This window comes from Pogoniulus pusillus, chromosome 16 (assembly GCF_015220805.1).
Source record: "Pogoniulus pusillus isolate bPogPus1 chromosome 16, bPogPus1.pri, whole genome shotgun sequence".
In the NCBI taxonomy this organism is placed as follows: domain Eukaryota; kingdom Metazoa; phylum Chordata; class Aves; order Piciformes; family Lybiidae; genus Pogoniulus; species Pogoniulus pusillus.
Window position 1 is genome coordinate 19,672,247 of NC_087279.1, and position 15,865 is coordinate 19,688,111.

Genomic DNA, 15,865 nt, shown 5'->3' on the forward strand with positions numbered 1-15,865 from the left:
AGCGGGCTGGCACCGACGCGCCCTGCCGGGACGCCGCTTCCGGCGGCGGGGCGGGCCTGCGGGCGGAAGTTACGCTAAAGCGGCGGCGGGCGGGCGCTCTGCCTGCGCCGCGGGCGAGGGGGAGCTCGATGGTGGGGCAGTGGCCGGGCGGGCCGTGCGGGCAGGACAAAGGGGACCGGCAGCCCAGGCTGGGGCTGTGGGTCAGGGTGGCTGCCGGGGTGCAGGAATCGTGGGTCCTTGCAGCACAGCTCTGGGAGCAGGAGTGAACTTTGGGGGTGGCGCGGTGGGGTAGGCTCGGGGAGCTGGGGCTGGGGGCGCAGGCAGTCTGTGACTCCACCGCGTCCGCGGAGCGAGGGGGGAAGCAGCCGGCCCCGCCGCGTCCACTCGCCCCCATGAAGCTGCGGGAAACCCCTTCGGCCTCCCCATCCTTGTGGCGCTCCCTGCCCTGCCCGCCGGCCGAGCTGCGTCTGGACCTGGTGCTGTCCGCGGGGCAGACGTTTCGGTGAGCCAGCTGAGGGCACCGGGCGACTTGCAGCCCAGCTTGGCGGGATCCAGTCAATCCCTGACGTCTTCATGTGCGGTAGGTGGTGGGAGAGCAGCCCGGGAGCCTGGACGGGCGTGCTTGGGGAGCACGTCTGGACGCTGAGGCAGGACCGGGACCGCCTCTGGTACACGGTGTACGACAAAGAGGAGGATGGGCATCCTGCCGAGGCAGCAGCGCTGGATGGTGCTGAGATGGAGCGGATCCTGCGTGACTACTTCCAGTTGGACGTGGGGCTGCCAGCCCTGTACCGCGCCTGGGGTGCGGCCGACCCCCTTTTCTGCAAGGTGGCCAAAGACTTCCCAGGTGAGGTGGCGCTGGGGCCAATGGCATCCTTCCGTGGCACTTGTCAGGCACAACCCTCACCATGTCCTGCTGGCAGGCGTGCGAGTGCTGCGGCAGGACCCCGTCGAGTGCCTCCTCTCCTTCATCTGCACCTCCAACAACCACATTTCTCGCATCACTGCCATGATCGAGCGCCTCTGCCAGGCCTTTGGCCGCCGCCTCTGCTACCTCGATGCCAAGGGCGTTCCATGCCTTCCCCTCCCTCTCAGCGCTCACAGGTCTGCCATCACCCTGCCACCGCCAGCCCACCGTGGCCTCCTCTGTGCCCACTCACGCCCCCTTGCTCTCTCCCTGCAGGTGCCGATGCTGAGGAGCGGCTGCGGGCGCTGGGCTTTCGGCTACCGGGCCAAGTTTGTGAGCGGGACCGCACGGGCCATCGCGGAGGGACTCGGCGCCGAGGGGCTGCGCGGGCTGCGCGCTGTGCCCTACGCTGAGGCCAGGAGGGTGCTGTGCACCCTGGCCGGGCGTGGGGTGCAAAGTGGGTGCTGGGTCGGGGTGGGGGTAGGGGGAGTGGGGAGTGGGAACCAACAGCAGGGGCTGACGGTGCTGCCTGGTGGCAGGTTGCCGACTGTGTCTGCTTGATGGCTCTGGACAAGGCGGAGGGCCGTGCCGGTGGACACCCACGTTTGGCGCATCGCACGGCAGCGTTACGGCGCTGTGCTGGGTGGCAGGAGTCTGACCCCCCGGGCCCATCAGGAGATCGGTGAGGGCACGGCTAGGCACTGACATGGGACCCCCTGGGGAAGGCGCTGGTGTCCCCAGTACTGGTGCTAACCCTCTTTCCACAGGCGACTTCTTTCGGGGGCTGTGGGGGCCCCCATTGCTGGCTGGGCACAGGCAGTGAGTACTCTCCTGGGCACCCTGGGGCTCAGCCCTTGCTATGCACTCTGGATGTGCCCACCTCATCATCTTTCCATGTTGCCAGGTCCTCTTTTTGTGCCTGACCTCCGCAAGGATCAGGAGCTAGCCAGGAACCAGGATCGGGCTCGGGGGAAGCCGAGGCCAAGACAACCATGGGGCTGTGACCCACTAGGACATTCAGGAGAGACACAGCCCCTCTGAGAGGGAGTTGCTGCCCCTGCTCCGAAGTCTGGGAAGCACAGAGTTGTGGGCAGATGCTTGTCCCTTGCTCACTGTGTGTTTGAGGGAGATGCTGCCCTGGGCGGTTAGGATGAGGAGGCCAGGAGTGGGTCCAGCTGCCCCCAGGGCAGAGTCAAGCACAGCCCAGCAGTGTTGGCCTCTTGCCTTTATTACAAGCAATAAAATAGAAACATCTATTTGGAAAATTCTCCTTGTACATGCTGTGGAGAGGTGGGTGTGGGTCAGTGGTGTGTCAGGGCAGGCTTGGGGGCCAAGAAGGAGTCCAGGACGCAGCCTCAAGCTGTGTGAGAGTTCCTGGAGGCTGCCCTTGCCCCAACGCAGAGCTCTGCTGTGAGCCTGTGGTGGGGGACAGTCATACACTCCCATGAAGAGCAGGGCAGGGAGCCCTTCATCATCCCCTCTGCTCCAGCACTGCAGGGCCCCCACCCCATGCTGTGCCCACGGCAGGGCTGGGACCCCTGGCCCCTTCCTCAGCAACCCCAGGACGTGGCCATGTGGGGCTGTGCTCAGTCTGGTGAGAGGCGCTGAGCTCTGCTTGTGGGTGAGCGTCTGCAGTCCGACCCTGTGAGGAGGAGCCAGGTGAGAGCCTGATAGTAGCCCCAGAAGGTAGGAGATAGGGACAGGTGGTGTCAGGGCTCACCGTTGCTGGTGCCCCCTACCGGCCTCTCACCAGGGCTGGTAGGAGTTGTCTGCCCAGGGCCTTCCTGGCTGGTTCCCAGCTGGAGCTTCCTCATGTGTCTCACCACCGCCGTGGCGTTGAAGGCTTGCTGCCAACCCAACAGAGTCCCTCACTTGGCACAAGGTGCCCAGGGAGGCCCCCTGCACCACCCTGACACCTGGCACCCCACAGTCTCCCAGCACCCCATTCTCACCTTCCACTTGCTCTTTGCAAAGTTCTTTTTGATCTGCTCGCTCACTGATTGATGGATGTTCTTGTCCAGGGCTGTGTCCCCAGCAATCCTGGGGCAAGAGAGGGGTCGACAGGGTCTCCCTTACCTCACACCTGCCATGAGGTGAGCAGGACCCCCCCTTACCCAGGGGTGTTGCAGGGCTTGCTCGCAGGTGAGCGGCTTGCTGGGGTCCTTTCTCCATCAGGTGGCTGGATGAAGTCCTTTGGCTGGGGACAGGGTGCAGACCAGCCATATGTCCTTTGCCCACCACTGCCCCGCAGCTACTGTGCCAGCATCCCACCCCACCTCGGTGGTCCCAGCTCAACCTGAGTCCGAGATGTCATCCCAGTAGGGTGAGTCAAACTCGTACTCAGCCCGCAGGATCTGCTCAAAGAGCTTGGCATCATCTCATCATAGAAGGGTGGGTAACCCACAGAGCCTGGGGGTTGGGCAGGGAGGAGGATGATGGCCTTAGGCAGCCCCAGGGGTCAGAACCCCGTGGAGGAGATGGGGCTGTGAGTGGAAGATACATACAGGATGTAGGCAATGACCCCGATGGACCAGCAATCCACTGCCTTGCTGTAGGGCTTCTGTGCCAGCACCTCGGGGGCTAGGGGCAATGACAGGGTGTGTGAGAGGGGAACCCAACCCGAGAAGACAACCCCGACCCAACACCTAGGACAGTGGTAGCCCACAACAGGTGCTCACCCACGTAGCCAGGGGTGCCACAGGCTGTGGGACATGACACTGCCACAGCCCTCAATCTTTGACAACCCAAAGTCGCTGATCATGATCTTGGAGTCCTCGTCCAGGCTGTAATAGAGCAGGTTCTCGGGCTGCGAGGAGTACGGGGGTCAGGGAGGAGTGGCGCTGGGTGCCCCCTCCCCATCACAGCAACAGGAGGCTGCCTGTGTACCTCTGTGCGTCCTCCTGCTCACCTTCAGGTCGCGGTGGACGATCCCCCTGTCATGCAAGTACTTGACAGCATCGAGGATCTGCCGGATCAGGGCGCTGGCGTCCCGCTCAGTGTAAAAGCCCTTCTCTACGATACGGTCAAAGAGCTCCCCCCCTGACACTCTGTATGGATGGGCAGCACCGGGTCAGCGCGGCCCCTCCCAGCTCCCCAGACCCCTCTAGACCTCCCCTCCCCCCCAACATCACTAACAGCTGCATGATGAGGTAGAGGTGGGTGCTGCTCTCGTAGATGTCATCCAAGGCCACAATATTGGGGTGCTTGATTCTGGAGGGAGGGAGGAAACACAAGGGGAATAAGCAGGGACTTCTGGCTGCCCCACCCCCGCCCCGCCCCCAGCGCCCAGCAGACAGGGCACAGCCAGACTCAGTCCCTTGGGACATCCTGTGCTACTGGCTGTTTTGGGGTGCTGCTAATAACACCCCGGCAATGGGTGCTGGGGCGAGGGGGAACGGAGGCAAGGGCACCTGCCCTGTCCCTGGTGCAGGGACTGCCCCTACTTGTGGAGGACAGCGATCTCGTTCTCAATGCTGGTCTCCTTCCCCTCCAGCGCCTTCTTAGCGATGCATTTGATGGCCACCAGTTTCCGTGTAGCTTTCTCCTCTGCCAGGACCACCTCAGAGAAGGCTCCCCCTGGGGTGTCGAGGAAAGACGAGGGGTGAGCAGGCAGGAGGGACCAGCAACCCGAGCCAACATTGCTATGCCACTGTTGCCATGGCAACGGGCAGAAAGTCCAGCTATTTATAGGCGAGAAACAGGCGGGCCGGACGGACATGGTGCCCTGTTAGGGATGTAGTGTGCCCAGCATACCCTGGTGCAACTGCACCGTCCCCTTATCAGGCACGGAGACCACGGCACTGTCATCAGCCAGAGCTAAGCCATACTATGGAGGGATGAGTATCAGCAGCCCCAGTGGCACTCAGGGGCTAGCAGAGGCACTGATGCCCGGCCGAGCCATCGTGGGTGCCCAGGTGAGGCAGGTGGCAGGCAGCATGCTGGCATCCACCGGGCTCTAAGCCCTGCTGTAATTAGCCTCATAATCCTGTCTAAGAGCCTTACAGAGCACTGGGCATCCCTCTGCCAGCCAGAGGGAACCCACTATCAGCCACGAGTGGGTTGCCACGCCGTTGTCATGTGGCAACCCCCTCACCACCTCCCCCGAATCTCTGCAACTCACGTGCCCAGGACCTCTCGGAAATCGTAGATGCGACCGAATGTCCTCGGTCCTCTTCTTCCAGCTGGGTCCGTCCCGCCCCAGCGGCATGGTGCCCCGGGGTGGTGGGGCACCCACTCCCACCTGCGACATGCGTGGGGTGGGGGGGGCAATCACACGCTGTGGGGCCCCTCCCATTGCCCACCCACCTCACGCCCGTTGAGGCGGGCACGGGGCAAGCGGGCAACGGGAAGGACAACGGAACGCGCGTGGGTATAGGGTTGGGAAGCCCATGTGAGGGGCCCCCACGCGTGGGTTACCCCACGCCCCGCCCTGCCCCGCCCTTACCGGCTGCGGCCCCCGGCCCCGCGCGGAGCAGCGGCGACTCCTCCCGGCGCACCAGGCGGCCTTGACGTCACGGGGAGGGGGCGGGGCCACACCCAGCAATGGCCAATGGGAGGTAGGGTGGTAAAGGAGGGGACCACGCGTGACCGCGGGGGGAGGAAAGTGGGGAGAACACGCGGGGAGCAGTGGAAGGGAAGGGGGGTGACAGAGTAGGGCCTGTCTTAGAGGATGTGAGCCACAACTAGGGGCCCTGTGGACACTAACATCACACTTGGGTAAAACGCGAGTGGGGGGGTTGGAGGTTGTGAGGGCACAAATGGGTCCCTCGGGTAGACCAGGAGTAGCTGCTTTGAGTGACACAAGTGGGGCATCCCAGACTGCACGACAAGTGCGCCAGACCCTGCCCCTCTCCCCACAGGGGGACTACCCAGTTCACTACCACACCACACACCCCCCACACACAGCCTGGGCCCAGCAGCAGCAGCAGGACCCCTCTACCAACACCCACCCCACAGTGTCCCCAAGTAGACCAGACAATTGTTTGCACTCTCTCTTTATTGCCCACGGAGCCAATGCTGTGCTCCCTCCAAGCCCTCCCTCCCCTTTTCCCTCCCCCCACTCCCTTTGGGAGCTGGGATCCCGCTCTGGGGCCATGGGGAGGGGCAGGAGATCGTGGGAGCTGCACAGCAGCAGCCACCACATCCACCCCCCGTGCAGCGGCCAGGCTGATGTCACCCTCCTAGAATAACCAGGGGAAGTAAGAGCAGAAGGCCTCTGGCCACAGAGCGGGGAAGCCGTTCCCAGGAGGGACTCCTGCACCGCTGTAGGGGCCCCAGCTCCGTGCAGAGAGGAGACAGCAGCCAAGCCCTGTCATTGCAGGAGTGGGCCCTCCACTCCCTTCCCTGCCAGCACCCTGTGAAGGACAGGGGCACAGCCACCACCCCCAGATACCACTGTCCACAGCAGAGTAAGGGATCCTCAGCTACCCGTCCAGCAGCTTAAGGATGCTCTCCCGCTCCTTTAGGGTCTTCCAGGCCTGGTCTTTCTCCTTCTTGGTGGGCGTGCGCTTCTTCTGTCGGGCAGCCATGATCTTGCGGAAGGCATCCATCACCTCGTTGTCAGCCATGCGGACGCGCTGCCGCAGCTCCTGACGGTGCAGCTCCTCTTTGGCCAGCCTGGGAGGAAACACAGAACGGGGTGGGGGAACACGTGCGGCAGACTGCCCTGGGCAGCCTCCTGTCTGCACCCATTGCTGCCCGTTCTCACCGCAGCAGTGTCGTGCTTCTTGGCACGGTTGTGCGCGCTGAGCGCCTTCAGCTCGGCCTGCCTCTTGCGCAGCTCTGCCAGCACCTCGTCCTCCGAGTCCTCTGCTGGCCGGTTCCTCCGACTCCAGCAAGCCCTGAGCCACCAGCTCCTCCTTGATCCGCCCCTCCAACGACTTTGTGTGAGGAACACTGCCGGGGTGGGAAGCAGCTACTGCCTACTGCACCTCCTTTACTCCCTACCAAACTCTGAGGCAGGGAAGCCACTGGGTGCAGAAGCAGCACCGAGGTCTGGGCGCACCTCAGCTGCTCACCTGAAGGGCTTGTTCTGGCTGCGGGGAGATGTGCCGGCACCATCGGCTCCTGAGTCCTTGCCAGCAATCTCAGGGATAGAAGAGTCCTCAACAGGGGAGTATGATGTTCTCCTAGGCATGAGAGGCGCAAGAGAAGGCTTACTTGCATTGGGCCAGCAGTGGCACTGCTCCCCCAAGGCAGGCTGTGCACTGCCCCATGAAGCCAGGCCACAGCACAGCCTCATGGAGCTGATTCACCTCAACGAGAGCCTGGAGGAGACCGCTGCGTCAGGGGTCCGAAGGGACAGCCATCCTCCGGCTGCTCATGCTGGGCTTCTGACTTCTTCAACAGGGCATCAACATCTGGGAGAAAGCAAGAAGGGGCACAGAAACCCCAGGCACAAAGGTGAGCAGCAAGGCAGGGCAGCTGCTACCCTGGAAGCACAGGACCAGGTGCTCACAGCCCCTTTGGTCAAGGAGGTGGGGACAGGGGCACCTTTGGGTGTCCTGCTCAGTCAATGGCCCCAGGACACCTTTCTTTTTGTCAGCAGCAGCTGCTGCCCGGGCTCCATCCTTCTGCTCCTCCAGCAAGTCCTCCTGGGCCCAGCGCTGGGAATAATGCTTCCCCAGGGGTGGGATCTGCAAGATATGCAAGATGGTCTCAATAGCACTTCCAGAGCTCCCTCCCTTGCCTTCCACCCAGTGCTACAGCATCATCCCCAGGCAGGAAGGCTCACTGTGAGGCATGGGGTGGGAGGAGGAGAGAGGGTGGAGGAGATGCAAGAGAGGCACTTAGTGGGCTTGGGATGTGTTCACCTTGTAATGCTCAGCCTCATCGTCTGGTGGCTTAAGCAGCTCTTCCAGGACTCTGACCTCCTCGTTAGTAAGATCAGCACAGTATGGCTCCACTGATGCCCAGAATCTGTGAGGTGAGGACGGATGACTTGGTGAGGGAGCGCTGCACAGGACTCAACCCACAGGAGCAGGAATCTCCCACCCCTCCTCCCCCATACCAGGGTATCACTTCCCTCAGGCTGGCATCAGCCTTTGTGCTGGGCGCTGCAAGGGAGACAGGTGACCCCAACACCCCCCCAGACACCCACACACCTGTTGGGGAGCATCATTTTTGGGAATGCGGGGCACATCAATGGGGTCATCTTGGAACTCATATTCCTGGATCTTGGGCTGCAGGTTCTTGGACTTGGGCCGTCCAGGGCCAGGCCCAGTCCCATGGCCCCCTTTGCCCTCCAGCTTCTGCTTCTTGGGCTTCCCATGTTTGACAGACGTGCTCACGTCGTGGTCCTTGCTCAGCTTCAGGAACCGCCGGTCACCCTTCTTGTCTTGCCAGTCCGTCAGGATCTGGAAGAGAGCAACGTCCGTTGGGTCCTGCACCCAGAGCTGGGCAGTGCCAGGCTGGAGGTCGCCCCTTTGGCGGAGTGTGGTGGGAAGCCTCGGCGTGAAGGGCCACCACACAGCTGTGGTCTCGCACCTGGGTCTCAGCCTCCAGGACACGGAGGCGGCGGCTGGCAGAGGAGAGCAGCGTCTCCAGCTCCAGCTGCAGAGTGTCCAGCTCCTCGATGCCGATGCCGTCGTCCTCAGAGCGGGCCAGCACAGCCGTGTACCGGGGACACACCTTCACGTGGTCCACCGATTTGAAGTCGTGGAACTGCAGCGGGCAATCTTTCAGCTCGCTCATGGCGGCAGGGACCGGGCACTGGGGTCTACGGAGGAACCGAGGTGCGCGTGGGGTATTAGGGGGAAACCGGGGGGCTACAAGGGAACCGAGGAGAGGGGAAGCGGAGAGGAAAGGCAGCGGAGCGGCGGGCTACAGGGAGCTAGGGAGCATGGGGCTGCTAAAGGGAACCCGGGGCGGGCAATCACCGGGGAACTGAGGGGAAGGGCACCGGAGCGCTGAGGGAGCCGGCAGTGGAGAAAGGGTCACCGGGGGGCGGTGGGGCCGCGGCGGGAGGTCGGGAGGGGATGGGTGTGCGGCAGCCAGGGCACGCCACGGGCCCGGGCCGGGCCTAGGCCCTTCGCCCCTTCCGGCCCCTATAGGCGGCGGCGCCCCGCCCTGCGCTCCTGCCATTGGCCAGCCGCGCCCGCGCCCGCCGCTCATTGGCTCGGGCCGCCCTCCAGCGCCCTGCCCTAATATGACGGGCTGGCCGGCGCGTACCAACTTGGCGGGGCGCGGGGGGGGGCGGCTGTGGGGGATCTCGCCGCCGCGGGCCGCTGCCATCGCAACCGCTCCTTCCGTTCCTCCGCGGTCCCTTTCTGCCGTTCGTCTCGGCCTCTCCGCCGCTGTCTGGGTCCTGAACGCGAGGCGGGAGTCTCCTGCGGCACCCCCTTCCATCGCAGTGGGAGTTCCCGCGCATCCTGGAAGAGAGGACCCGGCCACTTCCGCCTACCGGGACCGGACCGCAGCAGCCACCATGGTAGGGTGGGGGGCGCCGGGCGCTGCCGAGCCGGGTCGGGAGTGGGTGAGGATGAAGGGCTTGTGGGCGAAGGGACTGGGGACCGCGGCGGCGGCGGGGTGAGCAGAGCCTGAAGCTGAGTCGAGGGGCGGGGGGGGGGATGCTAATCGCGCTCCGGGGGCTGATGCCGCCGTGTCCCTGCAGACCGCCACGCTGCGCCCGTACCTGAACGCGGTGCGCGCCACGCTGCAGGCCGCGCTGTGCCTGGAGAACTTCTCCTCGCAGGTGGTGGAGCGACACAACAAACCTGAGTGGAAGTCAGGTACTGGAGTTGGGGGGCGGCGGACACTGATGAGGCTCTGCTCTGTCCGGATTGCCGGAGCCTGGGGATACGCTGGCTGATTCCTGCCGCTGTTGCCGGTCCCTGCGCGTTCTCTAGGCAGCACGGGTGCAGCCGGCAGGAGTCCACACCTAACGGCTACTGCCTCTTAGTCACCGAGCTGGTGTCGTCAGGAAGACGAGAAGCTACAGAGAGTAGGGGCGTCTCACGGGGGACTGAGACTAGATCTCCTGTGAGGAATATTCTTCTGTGGCAGGTTGAGAGCGTTGAGCTTGTTCAACCTGGAGAAGCTTCGGGAATGCCCAGTAGCACACCTTCAGTACTTGAGGGGTGCCTGTCAGAGAGAAGAGACAGCCTTTTTAGCAGGCCTGTTGCAGCAGGACAAGGAGTGATGGTTTAAAAATAAACCGGGAGATTCAGACTAAGTAGACAGAATAAGCTTTTTGTGCTGAAGACAGTGAAACACTGGCATGGGCCAGTGAGGTGCAGATGCCCCATCCCTGGAAACGTTCAGGGTCAGGTTGGATAGGGCTCTGAGCAACTTGGTGTAGTCATAGATATCCCTGCTTACTACAAGGGGTTTAAAGATGCCTTTCAACCCAAAACATTCTGTGTTCTGCCTTTGGGATGGACACTTCGAGGAGACAAAGAAAATCCTGTGGCAGCATGAAGCAAAACCTCTACATCCCTGTGATCTCAGCAGCTCCCTCTTTGTGTGCTCCCTATCCTGTTTTCTGACTGGTGTATGCTTCTTTCTGAGTCAGCCCTGCCCTTTCTCTGCTCACAGAAGCAGCAAAGAGCTGCTGTTGCAGCCGGTGATCATCAGCAGGAATGAGAAGGAGAAGGTCCTCATCGAGGGCTCCATTAACTCTGTGCGTGTCAGCATCGCAGTGAAGCAGGTGAGGTGGGGCTGTGGGCAGTGGAGCTGGCAGCTGATGCCTGGCGCAGGGCAAATCTCACTTCCTTTCCTCTCCCCAGGCTGACGAGATTGAGAAGATTTATGCCACAAATTCATGCGCTTCATGATGATGAGGGCTGAGACTTCTTCATCCTGCGCAGGAAGCCTGTGGAGGTGAGGTGGTGGAGAGGGGCAGAGCAGCTTCACACTCTGTTCTTGGCAATGGAAGGGTCTCCAGTGCTGGACTGGGGTGTGAGATCATGTGGCTGGTGGTGTGGGAGCTCATCCTGAAGGCATTTCTTTCTTCCCTAGGGCATGACATCAGCTTTTTTGATCACAAATTTTCACACGGAGCAGATGTACAAACACAAGCTGGTGGACTTTGTCATCCACTTCATGGAGGAGATTGGACAAGGAGATCAGCGAGATGAAGCTCTCTGTCAATGCCAGGGCCCGCATCGTGGCAGAGGAATTCCTCAAGAATGTGAGCTTTGGACTGAGAGGAAGAGGGGTCCTTTATTTCAGGAGTGGGGTATAGAGCTCAAAGCCAGCATGGCCTTCATGACCAGAACCCCCCCTGTGCTGTCTGCAGGGGTGGTGGTCCACTCAAGGCACGCCCTTGAGGATGTGGGTGGGGAGGATGGCCTTGAGGGGTGGGCAGCGGTCATGGGGGGATGCAGCCTTCTCAGTGTGTGCTGTGATGGGGCTGCCCAGCGACTGGGTAAGGGTGGTGGAGAAGCTGAGCTGTGGATCTTCATGAGTGGCAGGAACTGACAGCCGTGTGTCTTCTCCTCTCGCTTCACAGTTTTAGGCCGTGGTGCAGGACCCCTGGGCTCCCTTGACGCTTGTGCCCCACCGGGGCACCGAGTGCCTGTGCTTGCTCCCTCCATGGCCAGGAGGCCGGGCCGGGCCTCACTGCCCCTCGCCGGCCGGGGAGCAGCCTCTGCTTGTGGCAGAGCGGCCCCGGCCGCTGCTGCTGTCGTCGTCTGGTTGTTTTAAACGGTCTCGTTTGCTGTAACTGCTGCCTCTGCCTCCTTCCCTCCCGCTGCAATGGCGGGGCCTGCGGCACCGGGCGTGGGCGGGGCCTGCGGCACCGGGCGTGGGCGGGGGCCTGCGGCACCGGGGCGGGGGCGGGGCCTGGCGCCGGGCGGGGGCGGGGCCTGCGGCACCGGGCGGGGGCGGGACCTGGCGCCAGGGGGCGGGTGCCATGGCAACGGCAAACACCGGGAATGGCCCCGTCGGTGCGGGCACGCCCTGGAGCAGGGAGGGATTTAGAGGGGTATAGAAGGTCTTGAAGGGGGGCTGGTGGGCACCAAAGAGGTTGGGGGAGGGTGTCTCTGGGTCACAAAAGGTTGTGCGGGGGTGGGGCTGGGGTGTTTGGCTGGGGGGGCTGTAGGCAAGGGAGTGTGGGCATGCCTGGCACTGGGGATCTGGCATTTGTTCTCGCTTAACGACAGTGGAGCCTGCGTGGTGGCCACGCCTGGAGCTCTGCTTTCACAGTGGTGTCAGGCTGTGGGAGGCTGGTTTCCTGCACTGCTCCCCAGTCTCAGTCCCCACCGGGGCAAGGATACACAGCCTCTGCTTGGCACCTGGAGTGGCAGAGCAGCCCCTGCAGCTCCTTTTGCCCCCAGACTGCTGTGGGAAGGTGCTACAGGGAGAGCAACACTGTGGCCACAGTGATTCCTGGCTGGATTTGGGACCCTGCTGCTGGAGACATCCTGGCTGTCCCTGCCTGCTGTGCTGGGCTCAAGGACACAGCAAGCGCACACGGAGCGCTGGCATGAAGCTTGGTGGGTTTGGTGAACACTATGCCAGGGCCCCCGGGCTCGCTCAGGCAGAGACAGGCAGGTAGGCAGGTCACCTCCGCCTCCTGCCTTGCTGTGGGGACATGGGATTAATGACCTCAGATGAGGCTATTCTTGCAGGGCAAGCAGCACCTGCCACTCCTGGCCACCATGGTGGCCACCATCCCTTGCTCAACTTCTGAGCGGCTCAGGAGGGCCAAGCTGCATGTGAAGAGGGCCATCGAGGTGAGAGGGCCAGTTTTCACACACCCCAACAAGCTATGGCACCGATAACGGTTCAGGTGTGAGAGTTGAGCTGGAGGGACCAGGGGTGGTCAGGCTGAGGTCTCGGGGCCCTCCCTAGGAGAAGAAGTCTTCACCGTGCAGGGGCCGTACCCCATCATCCGGCAGACTGCTGCAGGCCCCGGGGCTGGGTGGAGAGGAGGGTCCACAGGGCGAGCAGCCAGCCCCAACAGCATCATGGCATGCAGGAGAAGCAACTGCAGGAGGAGAAAGTGAGCCAATGGTGATGCTGCTAAGCAGTGGGAGGCGATGTCGGAATACATCCAGGATCAGCACGCTGTGGGGGACAGCCTTCTCTGGGGACTCTGAGACTCTGCAGGCCCATGGCCACCTCAGGAGGAAGAGCAAGAACAATGCATTGGAGACCTGATGGCAACCATGACCTCATGGTTAGCTGAAAAGGCCAAAGCTGAGCCCTGTCACAGCCCCAGCACCCTTCACCCAGGACTCCCAGATGCAGGGAGCAGCCTGGGTCAGGGGGTGAGCATAGGATGTGGTGAATCCATGGCCTCACCACCTTCCCCCCCCCTCTCCCTTCCAGTCTCACCTGGTGCAGGACCAGGTGCCATACTTCATCTGGACCAACCACTGCAGCGCCGTCAATGTGCGGCTGTTGCGGCTGGACCAGGGTGCTGAACCACTACACCCGGGTAGACGCTTTTGCCACCAAGGTGGGAGCCTGGAGACCCTGGGTGGAAGGGAAAGCAGTGGGTTCTGCAGGGTCCAGCAGGCTCTGCCAACCTTCCTCTAAACAGGAAGGGCTCTGCCGAAACCTGCGAAACCTGCCCTGGTTTGCCCCAGCTGACCCTGACACCTTCTTCCCTCGGTGCTACCGGCTGGGGGATGCAGAGGAGCGGCAAGCCTTCATTGGTGAGCTTGGGCTTGGCAAGCCCACTGCGCTCAAGTATTCTCCCTGTCCTGCTTGGGACCCAGTAAGGGTGATGTCCCCTCCTTTTCAGAGGATTCCACTTAACACAGCTCGCAGTCTGCTCAAAATGGCCCTGGAGGGGGCTGCTGGGGACACACTGGCAGGGCTGGAGCAACAGCCTCTGAAATCCAGCAAGAAGCCAGGTGAGTGTGTAGAGCTGAGCTTGGCGGGGGGACAAATGAGGAGTTCAAGGATGTCTGACTGGGACTGTGGCTTGGGGCCTCCAGCTCCCCCTGCCAGGCTCTTTATAGGTGCTCTGCTACCCATCCCATAGGGAGGCTCTGCTGTGGCCCCAAAACAGTGGCAAAGCAAATGCCCATGAATCAGATTCCTTACTGCATGCCACCCACAGCAGGGCCAGTGCCCTTCCTCTCACCCCAGCTGGTGGAGGAGGGCCCTCCAGATCTGTGGGGCAGCACCTGGCCAGCCTAAGGCATGACGACATTGATGGAGACTTCACATTCCCTGCACGATGGGCACCAACTGGGACCACTTCATGCGAGACTACTACCGCATGGCACAGTGATGTGCCAAGCAAGATGGAGTGGGGACACCACAGGCAGGGGCCAATGCGTGAGCAGCCCTCATTATTTCCCTGCAGTGAGGGGGCTGGGCTGGCACTGAGGTGGCGTACTAGACAGAGCAGTGCCGGACCATGCTGCAGTGCCTGGCAGAGCAGTCTGCCTCAGCTTGGGCATGGAGGGTGACCACAGACGTACTGGATCCTCAAACCCGGGGCAGAGTCCCGCAGGCAGGTGGTAGGCTGGGGACAGTGGGAGTGGCAGGTTCCTTGCTGAGTGAGGGGTCCCACCATCACTGTGTACCCCAGGCATAGTCTGCACAGACCGGCTGGAGGAGGTGCTGCGGCTGGCAGGCGGCCCTTCGGCGCAGGCAAGCAAGTGGGTGGTGCAGAAGTACGTGGAGCGGCCGCTGCTCGTCTTTGGCACCAAGTTTGACGTTCGGCAGTGGTTCCTGGTGACCGACTGGAACCCGCTGACCGTCTGGTTCTACCGAGACAGCTACCTGCGCTTCTGCTCCCGACCCTTCTCCCTGCACTGCCTCGAACCGTGAGTGTACCCCATCCCAGCAACCCCACCCCAGCACCCTGGCACCCCACTGACCTGGCCCTGCTCTCCCTGCCTCAGCTCTGGGCACCTCTGCAACGTCTCCATCCAGAAGTGGTTCAGAACAGCACAGGGCCAGCAGCACCCACAGATACCCCCTGACCTGATCTGGTCCTGCCACCAGTTCCAGTCTTACCTGGAAGAGGTGGGGCAGGCAGGTGCCTGGCATGAGGTGATGGTGCCTGGCATGAAAGTAGCAGTGGTGGGTGTCCTGCGCAGCACCCAGCACCTGGTGGGGGCCCGCAAGAGCAGCTTTGAGCTTTACGGGGCTGACTTTCTCTTTGGAGAGGATTACCAGCCCTGGCTGCTGGAGATAAATACCAGCCCCACCATGGCCCCCTCCTCAGTGGTGACCAGCCAACTGTGTGCCAGAGTCCAGGCGCGACACACTGCGCGTGGTCATCGACCGCAAGAACGACCCTGCCTGCCTCCCCGGTGCCTTCGAGCTCATCTACAAGGAGGTGGGTGGCAAAGGAGTGGAGCTGTGGGACAAGCACCAGTTATGACACCCTGAGCCCCCCACTGAATCCATGTTTCCCCATAGGCAGCTGTGCCCATGCCCCTGTCTGTGAGGCTGAAGCTGACAGTGGAAGGCCACTTCCCTGAGGAAGCGTCAGCTGGCTCAGGAGCGATCCCAGGGCAAGCTCCCCAGTGCTGTCCCCACTGTCCTCCTGCCACCTTGTGCACTCAGACCCCAGGGCAGAGCTATCTATGGCCCTCAGCCCAGGAGCCAATGCAGGGCAAACCAGTTCCTCTGGGACGGAACCACCACTGCCTCCCCAGCTCTGCCACCACAGCACCACCACAGCACCCAAGGCTGCTGTGTGGGGCTGAGTGCTATGGATGTGCTGCAGCAGCTAAGTTTTCCTTCAGGCAGTTTCTGCTCTAGCTTATGGTCTGTCTCCTGCCAGGGTGTCTGTTCTACCACCCCCAAAAGAGCCTGGAAGCCCCACAGGCATGCCTGCCATCCTCTGCCAGGGTGCTGCACCTACCTGGGCTGGCACCCTGCCACCTAGAATCCCAGGGCAGCTGAGCCCCATTGCAGGAAGGAGGGCACATGGCAGCGCCCAGGCATACACATAAGACAGGAGGGACAGCTAAAATGGCAACATCCAGCTACCCACCAGAGGGGCTGCAAAACACGACTGTGACAGCAGCCTGGCTCTGTCCTGTT

General features: G+C 62.5%; 4 protein-coding genes across 4 annotated transcripts; 2 read left to right on the forward strand and 2 right to left on the reverse strand.

Moving 5' to 3' along the window:
- Positions 1-83: 83 nt before the first annotated feature.
- OGG1 (8-oxoguanine DNA glycosylase) lies at positions 84-1,815 on the forward strand. Its single transcript, XM_064156857.1, is given in 10 exon segments — positions 84-502; positions 585-847; positions 924-1,060; positions 1,062-1,104; positions 1,184-1,218; positions 1,220-1,345; positions 1,347-1,364; positions 1,447-1,488; positions 1,490-1,589; positions 1,675-1,815. Coding segments are annotated over 10 exon segments (930 nt in total). The 5' UTR covers positions 84-392; the 3' UTR covers positions 1,731-1,815.
- A 302-nt stretch (positions 1,816-2,117) lies between these two features.
- Positions 2,118-5,288, reverse strand: CAMK1 (calcium/calmodulin dependent protein kinase I). The gene is given in 13 exon segments (XM_064156856.1): positions 2,118-2,549; positions 2,628-2,754; positions 2,860-2,948; positions 3,024-3,104; positions 3,204-3,316; positions 3,412-3,487; positions 3,586-3,613; positions 3,615-3,713; positions 3,816-3,954; positions 4,043-4,117; positions 4,351-4,482; positions 5,028-5,059; positions 5,061-5,288. Coding segments are annotated over 13 exon segments (1,188 nt in total). The 5' UTR covers positions 5,202-5,288; the 3' UTR covers positions 2,118-2,493.
- A 597-nt stretch (positions 5,289-5,885) lies between these two features.
- On the reverse strand, positions 5,886-9,001 carry TADA3 (transcriptional adaptor 3). Its single transcript, XM_064156858.1, is given in 10 exon segments — positions 5,886-6,527; positions 6,620-6,725; positions 6,727-6,802; positions 6,925-7,032; positions 7,090-7,113; positions 7,185-7,332; positions 7,335-7,542; positions 7,720-7,825; positions 8,009-8,262; positions 8,393-9,001. Coding segments are annotated over 10 exon segments (1,434 nt in total). The 5' UTR covers positions 8,600-9,001; the 3' UTR covers positions 5,886-6,330.
- A 171-nt stretch (positions 9,002-9,172) lies between these two features.
- LOC135182170 (tubulin tyrosine ligase 3-like) lies at positions 9,173-15,774 on the forward strand. The gene is given in 15 exon segments (XM_064156020.1): positions 9,173-9,380; positions 9,519-9,631; positions 10,169-10,174; positions 10,442-10,553; positions 10,633-10,648; positions 10,651-10,692; positions 10,695-10,840; positions 12,478-12,582; positions 13,181-13,310; positions 13,441-13,509; positions 14,370-14,634; positions 14,713-15,073; positions 15,075-15,152; positions 15,236-15,372; positions 15,603-15,774. Coding segments are annotated over 15 exon segments (1,800 nt in total). The 5' UTR covers positions 9,173-9,332.
- Positions 15,775-15,865: the final 91 nt, after the last annotated feature.